The 13360-nt window shown below is 40.2% G+C and overlaps 1 protein-coding gene across 1 annotated transcript; it reads left to right on the forward strand.

Moving 5' to 3' along the window:
* Nucleotides 1–1473: 1473 nt before the first annotated feature.
* On the forward strand, nucleotides 1474–2460 carry LOC309683633 (taste receptor type 2 member 40-like; the record flags this gene model as incomplete). The annotated part of the gene is made up of 1 exon (XM_082497956.1): nucleotides 1474–2460. One exon carries the CDS (start codon nucleotides 1474–1476, stop codon nucleotides 2407–2409), a length of 936 nt encoding a protein of 311 aa, XP_082354082.1. The 3' UTR covers nucleotides 2410–2460.
* Between the last annotated feature and the right edge of the window lie 10900 nt (nucleotides 2461–13360).

The raw sequence follows: 13360 nt of genomic DNA on the forward strand, positions 1-13360 counted from the left end.
CTGAAAGTTGGAAGGCTTGGCCAGATTCTCTTCTGACCGGGGTGAGCAACCTATCCTCCAGCCCACTATGCTCCAGCATGGTGGGTGAATAAAAACAGGGACAAGAAGTGGGCTGGCAGCAGTCAAAGCAAAGAAACAAGGCAGTAGATCAGATCCACACCATGACATGTTAATCAGGAAGTGCAAATTGTGTGCTTGCTTCATCAACTAGCTGGTAGGAATGAGCTGCCAATCAGTGTAAACCATACCTTTCTTTTCAGTTGGCTTTGGTGTGTTTGGTCCTTAAAGGTATAGTTAGCCTGCTGGCTGCAGAACCAGAAGTGCTGGCTAGCACTTCTGACTGGTCAATACATAAACAAAAACCCATAGATTCAGGTTCCCTGATGGATGGGATGGTCTCCTTAGATAACATCAAGTATTCCATTACAAGTCCATAAGTGAACTTGAACCAAGGTCTGTATCCTTTGTTTTGTTAGGAAAAATCAAGCATATAGTAGCCAAGCTGTGAATGGTTTTTTTCTGCAAACTTAGGACCCACAGTGAGAATGGTTGTGAAACAGTTACAGGACTGAGGGAAGAGGAAGAATGTGAACTGCATGATGGCCAGATGTGGAAATCGGATCAGGCTCATCAAACAGTTTTAACAGACTTTAGGCATTTGGGTACAAAATTTAGCTCACTGAGTATTTTCTGATGTTGAAATTATCTTTCTGTCCCCCCAAACAGGGGTATGGGGCCCAATCCTAGCATGAGAGAGAATACACACATTTGAAACTCTTCACGGAATCACGGAATCACAGAATTTTCAGAGTTGGAAGGGACCTCTAGAGATCATCTAGTCCAACTTCCCTGCTAAAGCAGGATTGCCTAGAGCACATTACTCAGGACTGCATCCAGGCGGGTCTTGAAAATCTCCAGAGAAGGGGACTCCACAACCTCCCTGGGCAGCCTGTGCCAGTGCTCTGTCACCCTCACCGTAAAGAAGTGTTTACGTGTATTTGAACGGAACTTCCTGTGTTCTAACTTGTGCCCATTACCCCTCGTCCTGTCACTGGGAACCATTGAAAAGAGCCTGGCTCCATCCTCCTTCAACCCACCCTTTAGATACTTGTATGCCAAGTCTTCTCTACCTTTACGCACATAAACTCAGAGGGTTCTGTGAAAACTGGATGCCAACACATTTTTTAAAATGCATCTGAGCCCTTTAAATGCAAATCCTTTCTCTGAATTGAAAAGACTGAAATTGAATCTTTATCCAATTTGCATGCTTTGAGAAAGCAGCTGAGCTATTAATAATCAACAAAATGTAAAATAACATGAATATTAAATTACTTATTATCATACTTCTTCCTCTGAGATAAGTAGGTGAGCATATGCTGAAAGCAGCTAGTTGGGATTGGCATTGCTATGGAAATTTAAGGCTTCTAGGAGCCCATGAAAAGCTGAGTAAAAATTGTGAGTTCTTGAGTTGCTATGTCCACGTTATCTTCTCTCCTTTTTCTAACAATTGCTATCATTGAATCCATGGCAGGACTTCTAGGAAATGGAACTATCTTGGCTGTCAGTTCAGCTAACTGCATCAGGAGCAAAATATTGTCCTCATATGATATGATAATGATCTTTCTGAGTTTATCCAGATTCTTTTTGCAGTCCTGGATGATGCTGGATTTGTTCCTAAGTCTGTTTTGTGAAACCTTCTTTTATGAGGAAAATTTGTTTGTGATCTTCAAGACGGTTTTTATGTTTCTGAACTACTCCAGCCTCTGGTTTGCTGCCTGGCTTAGTGTCTTCTATTGTGTCAAGGTTGCTAGTTTTACTCAAGCTTTGTTCATCTGGCTGAAGAAAAGAATTTCCAGTCTCATGCCCTGGATGCTGATAACATCATCTCTTTTCTCCTTGGCAACCTCTCTTCCTTTCGTCTGGGATATCTACAACGTACACGACAACTTCACTGCTCCTTTAACAATGACAAACTCTTCAGAAAGGAAAGTCACAATGAAAGCTAGTTTGTTTTTATTGGTTCTTCTCTGTAATGCTGGTATGGCTTTGCCTTTAATAGTGTTTGTTGTTTCGAGTGTCCTGCTGATTAGGTCTCTGTGGATACACAGCAGGCAGATGAAAAATAATGCAACTGGCTTCCGGGATCCCAGCTTAGAGGCCCATATTGGTGCCATCAAGTCAGTCTTTTCCTTCCTTATCCTCTACGTTACATATTTGATTTCTCTGGTTCTCATTTTATCCAATACCTTTTTGCCTTTAAGCACTGAGGAAGCCATATGTATAGCTGTAATGTCTGCCTGTCCTGCAGGACACTCTATGGTCTTAATCTGGAGCAACCCCAAATTTCGAGAGCTGCCAGCTAGGATTTTGCACTATGTGAACTGTCGTGTCAGAACTAGATACACGTAAAAGACGCTGGGGTAGCCTGGGCTTTCTAGTTTAGATCCAAATTAATTAAATTGAAGTCACCAGAGGTATAAAATGGTAGAAGCATGAAGGAGTGGATTATGGCCCTGATATGGAACCATGAAGAAGCTGGGAATATGCTTTACGTGGATGTGACAGCAGAAAAACGAGGCCAAGGCTCAGACAATAATGTAATCACTTGAAAAGGTTTATGTTACAAATCAGACTGTCATGACACTAAGAGAACAGACCTGCTCGAGCACAGGCATGCTCAAATTTTATATCTGAATATGAAGCTTGAAGGCTGTTTCTGGTTAGTACAAGCACATAATGAGAATGCTAAGGAATTCCCAAGGATTTGGGAATTCCTTACTGATCATTTTTGACTGCTTGTTGATTCTATAAGTTGAAAAATATTTCTTGATTATGAAAGCATCTTTAAGATTCCAAAATGATTCAGTAAAGAATGACGCGGCCTCTTGAGCTTCGTGCTATTTCTGAACTATTAATCAGTATCTGTGCACCCAACAAAAAGATACACTGGAAGACTCTCCAAAATCCTGTGATTAGAGCTAATAGGAAAAAGAATTTCTTTAATAAGAGATTTTTCTGAAGAATTAATTAAAAGGTTACTATTTCGGGTTTTGTTAAGGAGAATATATTCCTCAAATCAGAAGCATGGATTTGTGTCATTCAAATATTGTGAAATATGTTTATATTACTAAAATATTAAAATTAATTAGTTTGTATTATTGCGAAAATAGTTCACCAATGTTTAAATATATTACTTGAAATTGTCTTTAAAAGTTTCTAGAAATTGCACATCTCCATGAAGTGCCTCAATTTTGACAAGGTGTGCCCTGTAATATTTTCTATACAAGAATTCCTTCAGCTTTGGAAATAAATTACGTTTTCCTCGACAAAGCACATATTTTGACAGAGTCCAAAACTCAGCACATTATTGCTACATTAGAACTGGAACTTTATGATCCTTTTCAGTATCAGTGGGAGTTTACATTCCTTTAAAGTGATCATCACTTGAAATAGATACATCTTGAGCCTTATGTTGATTAAGCCCATTCTGATTGAAAATATTCAGTTTTGATGTTGTCGGAGTCAATCTCTTTGAAGTAATGTATCTATTTAAACTGAATTTGTGCCAGAATTGGATTTTTAAAAAAATTAAGAATACCAAGTTAAAGAATTATTTCTGTTGGAGTCTTTCTTCCCTTTATGACATAAACTGTTCTACAGGTGACAGCAGTGGCTTGCAGAAGAATTTTATACGGCATTTAGCAGAGCTGGTGAAAATTCAGGATATGCCAACGACATCATGTTATGGTATTTTCACCATCTGTGAAAAATAGTGAGAGGTTTGGTCTATCTTCTGCCCCTCCATGGTGTCCCCCCATGGGCCTTAGGGAAAAAAATCTCAGATCTCTCTGACCACAGGAACAAGCAAGACACATGGGGTATGGTCAAGCCATAAAACATATTTTGTCCTGCTCCAGCCTGAGCTATAAGGTGCGTGGCTGCTCAGCAGGGATACCCTGAACAGCCTCTATCACATAATTTGGTTTACATTACATTATTTCTTTTCCATTTCCCCCCTCATGAATAAACAACCTAACCACATTCCTTAGTGGACATGAGATTTGAAAGAGGTCCCTGTGTTATTTTTCAGACTCTTTAAGTGTGCCTTCCCTCCACAGCTTTCTTTGCATAGAGCTAAAAGAAAACGTTACCTGTGCATCAACACGCATTTTGCAACCTAAGAGGTAAAGTAGACAGAAATACTGGAAGGCACCTTATAGGATCAGTCCTCTGGTAGACCTTTCTGTCTGTAACTGACCAGCTAAATGACTTGTCATATTAATAAAAATATCTTTAAAATTAGTTTTATAAACAGTCTACTAAACCCTTGTTGTTCTATTTGATAAATTATTAAATAAGATTGATAAACATTTGTTCTGGGAAAAAAAAAATGTACTAGTAGGAAAATAATAGTTACTAGAGTTATGATTCTTCGATGTCATGCATCTTATCTGACAGTAGGCATTTTTCTCTTTTCTCTGTTTTGTTTGTAAGCTGGAAGTTGGTTTGAGTCCCCCATCTTAAACTGACCAGTTTGCAACTTGAAGAAAGTTTGAAATTCATCTTATCAGACCCTTCTAAAACATCCCAACTATTTACACACACACCAATTCTAGCACTGGCAGCTCTTTTTAAAATTTGGTACAGTAAATTGGATCAGGAAACAAGTTCAAAGCTCATCCTGTTCTAACACCAGCAGAATGAAATGGTACCAATCATGTTGTCTTGTACCTCTTTTCATTGAGGATCCAGAAAAAAAATTACAAGATTTTCTAGAAAACTGCTCAAACGTAGCATAAAACAAAGAAGCCAGTATTTGACACAAAGCTTTTTTCCACTAAAGAGACTTTTCTGGATTTCTGTAATTTACTAGTTTAATTAGAAGCCTTTCTTTTTGCCTGAGGAGCAAATTCTTTGTAAACTCTATGTGATGTTATATCTGTTCCCTGAAGGAGAAGTATTATAAAATTGCAACATTATGACTATACTTTAACAAAGTATATGGCCTTTACATTCCTTTGTAGTGGACAGAGAGAAAATTAGTTGTGTTATACTTCATGGGACTATGTACTATCAGATACTGATGAAGCCATACACAGAAAAGGCCCCGAACAAAATGTTTAAGAAATGGGGTCACAGTCAGAACTACAGTTTTGTGATAATATCAATATATTGTATTAAGGTAGCCTACAGATGACTGGTAAATCATAAAATCCATCATAATGATTAAAAATAGCCAATGAGTGATTCAGAGAAAAAAGGACAGCAGTCTTCATTTGTTTTCTAAACCACAGTCTGGCCTCTTTTCCAAGTAATGAAACAGTAATTTGACTCTAGTCATTAGCTCAAGGCAAGAAATGCAAAGGTGTGCTATGTAATTGACAGATCACTACAGGATCCTTCTCAGATTTGCATACCTGTAAGCACAGCTGGAATTTTCATAACTGAAATTCTAGAAAACGTGCTATAGACTCTATTTTCAGTGCCCATCAGAACACAATTTTAAGAAACAGGAAAACCTATCAATAATACACAGATACAGCTCATTCCTCCCACATCTTCCTGAAATGAACACTACATATACACACCAACATACACATGCACATGTACATACTGGCAACTAGGCGTCTTGTATGATGGTTCTTTATACCTTTGCATGTGTAGATAAAAACATTAAACTGGATAGCTACTTAAATCAAAATATACATCTTTTAAAAGGGCATAGTTTATTCATTAGACTTCATTTTCTTTCATCTTCATGTGGCTTAATTTGCAGACATATGTAAATGCAGCTGTTACTCATGCCTAAAACAGCATACCTGATATGGCAGGTTGAGAGAGTCTTACACAAGTCCAATTTTGCTGTTTATTTCAGCCAATTCACTGAGCACTCTTTGCATCCACCTTCTTACTTTTTACTTAAGCAGTGATACCTCTTAGAACAGTATTTTTGTTGCATGAAGGGGAGTTAAAATGATGATACCTACATTTCGCATTGGAAATGTTTTCCTCTATCCTATGAAATGGAATTCTTTTCTTTTTTGACTCCTGAAACACTACGCTAAACTCAGAGATGAAGAATGGGCTTTCTATTATCTTGAGGTTGTTGCAACGATATATGTTTAATGAAACTAAAATACAGCATGGACAGAAATTCCAGTTTATTGGGATAGTATGTATGCGTTTGTGAAAGTCCAGGAGCTGTTAACATCAGTTCCTCCAAAAAGTAAGGACTGCTGTAACTGCTGTTATCTGGTGTAGTTCATCTGTACTAACACGTTAATCAAAACTCTTACAAACTGTTGTATGCACCTGCTCTCTGACCAGAGTAAGAACTCAGAGGTACCAGGGCTACAGGTACTACAGAGAGCTACATATTTACAGAATCACAGACTCTCCCAGATTGAAAAGACCTGTAAGATCATCTAGTCCAATCATTAACCTAACACTGACAAGCCCACCACTAAACCATGCCCCTAAGCACTATATCTACATGACCCTTAAATACCTCCAGGGATGGGGACTCCACCACTGCCCTGGGTAACACGTTCCAATGCCTGATGACCCTTTCAGTAAAGAAATTCTTCCTAGGAATTCACTTGAGAAGCAGTATTACCGGTCTCATGTATGGGCATCATTATGCAAGCAGGTTTGCTATTCTTGAGGAGTAACTTTTCTCTGGTTATTGTTGCACTTCTTTACATTTTTGTGACTAGCCAGCAATAATTCATCCGAAACAATGGTAGTGTCAAATATAAAGATAAGTCATTGTCACTCTATTAGGAGCAACAACCATGCTATTTCTGCAAGCCAGATGAGGACTTAACCCTTACTATTTCCTTTATATAACATGTTGTAAGAAAGCCAGATTTCAAACAGAAGTCCAAAAAAGCACTGGAAGAATCTCCTAAAATTTTCTAAAGTCTCTCATTACTTATCTTTGAAGTTTATTAGTGCCTAGAGTTTCAGTTCTGCAAGCACCAAGAAGTAATCTATGCTATTTCTGACTTGAATTCTGGTGGAATAAAAACAAAACAAAACAGGTAAAACAGCAGATACATTCACCATGCATTATGTTTGCCCTGCCCATATGCATATCACTAGAGTTGAGCAGCTTCAAAGATCTTTGTCACAGCTGCCTTATTTTTGTTAGTAGTTAGTAGCAGAGGAATGTGGTTCTCCTCCCTTTCCTTGCCTACTGTCTAGAATGCTTCTTCAAAGAAGAGAGCCTGGATTGAGTGTGTTGTGCAACCTGATAACATGCAAACAAACATACCAACAAGACGTTACTAGGCGGTAAGCATGAAGGGGGTTGGGCAAGTAGGAGGTTCTCTCCACTCGCTTAGTGGAGATGCTTCCTAGTATAATACCAATTGGACACAACAGAGAAAGTGACTGCCACAAGAGGCAGAGTCCTTGTTTCCAGTTCTTTTTCTATGCATGGATTAACAAATTTACATGAAACATTTGTTGGACAAAAAGCCAGTAGAGATGGGGAAAAAAACCTCAGATGAAATCCTACACATAGGAGCTGAAGTGTCTTCCTGGTAATCGAATGTCATGCTCATGTTTGGGCTACAAACGCTTGGCCTATGTTTCTCTGTAGAACAGTCCTAGGTGTTCTTTGTACATGGGTTATCATTTCCCTATGGGGTTCCTATCACTTTGCTTTACCAAATCAATTTCATACAACCTCCAGAGCCTTGGTTATTGATATTAGCTAGGTCAGCTCTATTCTAGGTGTATGATACTCAATTTTACTTTTATAGATTGTTCAGGCAGCAGCTACACAGCAGAGGCAGTTTAACTGGCACAGCTTGCAACGAATTTCTAATTTTTTTATTGCCTGTACTTTCTGGGTGCAAGATGGAATTGTACAGAAAGATGATACACAGGTATCATCACACACAGGTATCTCACATAGAGAGAGTGAAATGATCCAAACATGATATGCAAACAACCATTTACTGTAGTTTGCATTCTTGTGATTGGCCTTTTACAGTCAAAACATTATTTCCTGAGCTAAGACAAATGGAAAAACCTGTTGCATCTTCGAGGCTTCCCTGGAGATCCACAACTTCATCTTTATCTGGGTATGTATGTCAAAAGCAGTACTATCATCCTGATTTTAGTTTGATTAGTATCCATGCACAGATGGTACTTGTGAAAGGTGATAAATAATTTTAAGACGGTGTCTTGAAAATATGCCTAATACATATTGTATATAATATAAAAAAAAACTCTAGAGATTATTCAAAAGAGACTAATCATAATGATGTGAAAATTTTCACTGCTGAAATTATTTCCTTGAAAAGATATAGGCATTCTTCTATTCTCCAAACTTGAAAATGTAAGGATTCAATCAGGCATACATAATAGGAGCATTTAAAACTCTTGAATAGATTTTCTCCTTCTGTATATCAATACATGTGACATTAGGGTAATTGCAAATTCCACTTCCCTTGACAGAAGATTATGCCACACAGAAAAATATTTACTTTAAAGTCTTTAGGAATTAAGCCGCTATTTTTTTAGAATACATTTTGCATTCACACAGTACATACACTTCCCTCCACAGTTCCCTCTCTCTCTCTGTTTCTGTCTCACATACGCACCACACACACCCCTGCATATATTCTCACTTGTAGTAACCTGGTCAGAATAATGGCTGAGACCAACCCCAGCTGTTTATTCAACAGCTGTGCAACAGTAGCTTTTAGGTTGGTGTTCAGAAAATTCCTAAAAGGTTCCTTTGTCTCATCAAATATACATATATATGTATATGTATACCTGTATATGGGGAACAAACAAGAGGAGTTAGAGATGTGCACATGCCGGCAAGACTATGATCTAATTGGCATCACGGAGACATGGTGGGATGGATTCTATGACTGGATCGTTGAAATGGATGGATATAGACTCTTCAGGAAGGACAGGCAGAGGAGAAAAGGAGGGGGTGTCGCCCCCTCCTGTCAATGACCAGCAGGAGTGCATGGAGCTCTGCCTGGGGATGGATGAGGAGCCGACTGAGAGCTTGTGGGTCAAGATTAAAGGGAGGGCAGGGACTGGTGATGTTACAGTGAGGGTCTGCTACAGGCCACCCGACCAGGAAGACCGAGTGGATGAGGACCTCTATAGACAGATAGGAGCAGTCCCATGTTCAACAAGGCAGGGCTGGTGGGGAATGTGAAGCTCAAGGGCAACCTTGACTGCAGTGACCATGAGATGGTGGAGTTCAAGACCCTTAGGGCAGCAAGGAGGGCGCACAGTAAGCTGATTAACCCTGAACTTCAGGAGAGCAAACTTTGGCCAACATGGCTTCACTACGGGCAAATCATGCCTGACGAGCTTGGTGGCCTTCTACGACAGCGTTACAGCATTGGTGGATAAAGGGAGAGCAACAGGCTCCATCATCTACTTCGACTTATGCAAAGCTTTTGACACTGTCCACACGACATCCTGGTCTCTAAATTGGAGAGACACGGATTTGACAGACAGACCACGCGGTGGATAAGGAATTGGCTGGATGGTCGCAATCAAAGAGTTGTGGTTAATGGCTCAATGTCCAGGTGGATGCCAGTGACAAGTGGCTTTCCTCAGGGGTCAGTACTGGGGCTAGTATATTTAACATCTTTCTTGGTGACATGGATAGTGGGATTGAGTGTACCCTCAGAAAGTTTGCTGATGACACCAAACTGTGTGGAGTGGTTGACACGTTGAAGTGGAGGGATGCCATCCAGAGGGAGCTGGACAGGCTTGAGAGGTGGGCCTGTGCCAATCTCATGAAGTTCAACAAGGCCAAGTGCAAGGTCCTGCATGTGGGTTGGGGAAATCCCAAGCACAAATACAGGCTGTGGGAAGAATGGATCAAGAGCAACCCTGAGAAGAGGAACTTGGGGGTGTTGGTGGACGAGAAGCTCAACATGAGCCAGCAATGAGTACTTGCAGCCCAGAAGGCCAACCGCATCCTGGGCTGCATCAAAAGAAGCATGGCCAGAAGGTCAAGGGAGGTTAATTTGCCACTCTACTCTGCTCTTGTGAGACCCCACCTGGAATACTGCGTCCAGCTCTGGAGCCCGCAACATAAGGACATGGACCTATTGGAGTGAGTCCAGCAGAGAGCCACAAAGATGGTCAGAGGGCTGGAGGGTGTCCCTGCCCATGGAAGGGGTTTGGAACTAGATGATATTAAAGGTCCCTTCCAACCTAAACCATTCTATGATTCTATATTTGTATATAATCTCCTAGACTTTTTATATAACAGCTATTGTCTCCTTGGCTATGCTCTGAGCTATTCAATCTGCTACTGACACCAGTGTGTGCTGGTTACTGCACACCCATTCAGCAGTCTTCTTGTGTTCTGAATTTATCAGTTCCTGTGGAATCAACAGTACCACTGGTCTCTGGAGTGTATCAGTTTTTGAGAGACTTTCTCATGATACCTCTAAGCATGTAGTTTTCAGGTCTTCCACCTGTTGTTTTCTGGTAACTATTTTTCCACCTATGCCCTACACAAACTCACACAGAACAATTTTATCACGTAATGATGATAATTTTGTAAGAAGATCTTGTGCTAGAACAGCGAGCATGAAGGGATGCTCAGATCTTTTTTGTAATTTTTGTTCCCACTCCTTTGACTTCCTTCTTTCCTACAGTACCAGATATAATTGGGCGCTTTTTTTCTGTGTTTCTCGTGTACAAGTAGGATTCGCTCACACGCTCCTAATGTAATTACAAAAGGAAAGCAAAATTAAAGCATTAGCAATAGTCATTCACCAGCACTGAAGGAAAAAAATATGCAAACTTTGTGAGCAGCACTAGAAAGCTGATTATTGACTGATTTGCATCCCTAGGATCACCATCTGAAATCACTTTCTTAAGGTAAAACTGAGCTATTTTAAATCTCACTCTTTTTGAATCTTTATTTGATATCTAGGGAAAAAATCCTGAAGAACAGATGTACAATCATGCTCAAGTAAAACTTTTCAGCCCAGAATAATTCCTGCTGAAACTCTGTAGATTTTATCCAGGAAAAGGCTTCCTCCAGATAATCCAAAGTGCATTTCAAAATTCCTGCTGCAAAGTAAATTCCTGTCATCCCTAACACATCCTGAATGTTTACTTGAATCATGTAGAAACCTAGACACTGTGACTGTGCTAACAATGCTACTCACTTCAGACTAGAGGCTCCTTTAGTGTGATTTTAGCTGTGACCCTAAAGAGGTTCTAGTATGGACTGTGACTTGTAACAAATGTCATAAAATATTACTTTCATTACCACAGAGCTCCAAAGACACACTATTATAAGTTTATGGAAAGTTAACATTGAAAAACAGTCATTCTTCATTTTTCCATTTGTGTTCATTGGCTTTATTTCTGTTTCACAATTTTTAAGACTCATATCTACCATTCTCAATTAACCCAGGTCACAGCATGTTTTAATGGCAACTTGGAACCGTGGTTCCTTTTGCCCCTGGTGAATTTCTACATCTCACTTTTCCCATGTATGAGGTGTGAGGACAGTATAGCCTCCAGCACTACAGGGGGTAGTGCTTTCCTTCCTCGACCCTACAGAAGGCTGTTGCAAGTCTATAGGAACACACAAGACCATGTGCTTGACCCAATCTCCAGCACAGCCAGCATCAGCAGCCCCAGGTGCCTGTCTATACTGCTTTTCTGTGTATGTTTGGGGAGGGGTGCGACAGAAAGATATACATGAACTTTCCGGTGAAATTAAGGCCTTGGGTTCAAAACTATGAAGAACTTGCAGGAGGTTCGTGGCTTCCCATTTAAAGATCCGGCCACATGAGCCACACTGCTCACCAAAAATTGAGGTTATGAGCTACACATAGCAGTGCTGTCAACTCATCCATTCCCCACAAACTGGAAGGACAAGAAGCACATCCTGAGGAGGATTTACTTTTATAGTATATTCAAGATTGCTGGCAGATGTGGTAGGAGTTGCTCATGTTAATGCTCTTTCCTGTCTCTGCTCAATATTCAGCAAGACAGCTGTCTGGCAAGCTTCTTTTCAAGGGATTTGGGGTGGCTGATGGGAATTTGCTGGTGGTTTCTTGCATGTATATACCATAGTACCATGTGGGTACCTGAAAGAGAGTTCAGAGTGTTTTGGGGCACGGCTATCTCCACAATGGTCTTCAGGAGACACAGAAAAGATGTTCAGGACCACCCACCAGCTGGCAATAGTTTTGTGCAGTTGTTGGCCTGTACTGAGGTTCACACTCATATGGAAATGCTTCTCTGTAGTGAACCAAACTCTGGATATTCAAATGTGAGATGCCAAGGTCCCCTTTCAATACACTCCTTCACGTGTCTTTGAACAACTTTAGGGATCTGATGGGACTTCCTACCTTAGACACCCTTAATGGCTTTGGGGTAGCAGAAGTGAGGGTTCTGGAACCCCTGTTGTCAACGGTTGTCTGGAATTTTCCAACACTAGGCTTTATGTTATGCCACAGCCTGGTGCTTTTGGGTACTGCTAGCTTCTCCACCATACCCAAGTAGCTCAGGAAAAGAGTTTAATGCCACTGTCTACCTCATGCTTACTGGCTTTTTGGAGCAGAGCTGTCCCTGGGCCGGTATCCTTGTTCCTTCAGAAGGAAGTTTGCATCCATGAAGATGCCCCTTCCCTGGCATTTTTGGGCACAGATGATTCCACTTCACCCCCAGGAGGTCCACAGTAGTGTTTTGGTTTCAGCAGCTGGCTGACAAGAATTCTTATGCTTTCGCTGATTTTTTTACATTTAGGGGTGGTTTGTAGCCAAATTTGGCATTTTTTAGTGTGACACCACCTAGATGAAGATAGAAGTGATCATGGTTTCTTTCTCCCTTTAAGCCTCTCTGCCTCTTTATGTAGGGTCATAAGTCAAATCTGAGAAGTACTGAAGGACTGATTGTTTCTTTCAAGTCTTTGGTGATGTGTGTCCTAACAATAACGTTCTAGAAGTTCAAGAGTGTGTGCTCATTCAGAGTTTCTATATTAGTAGTAAATTTCAGAACAACTTTTTTAACCCTTTTAAGGATCAAGAATCCTGAGACACAACTAAGTTCATAGGATACGTATACTTCAGATTAATAAATAAAAATCTGTTAAGTATATCTGGCTAACAGCTAAACAAATACACAGAAAGCAATCAGAACAGTGACAAATCAAGTACTTTACCTAATCCCTCTGAATCAGCTACTGCTAAAACCAGTGAAGATCACTAATTTAGTAATTACCCCTGTTGTAAAACACTCAACGGTGATTCAGTTCTCTTTGGAATGCAATGCAAACAAAGGCAGACTACTGCATAAAGGAGTACGGAAGTTAAAATGGGGAGCTTGGGGGAAGAGGAGA

This window comes from Vanellus vanellus, assembly GCF_965231255.1.
Source record: "Vanellus vanellus genome assembly, chromosome: 1".
In the NCBI taxonomy this organism is placed as follows: domain Eukaryota; kingdom Metazoa; phylum Chordata; class Aves; order Charadriiformes; family Charadriidae; genus Vanellus; species Vanellus vanellus.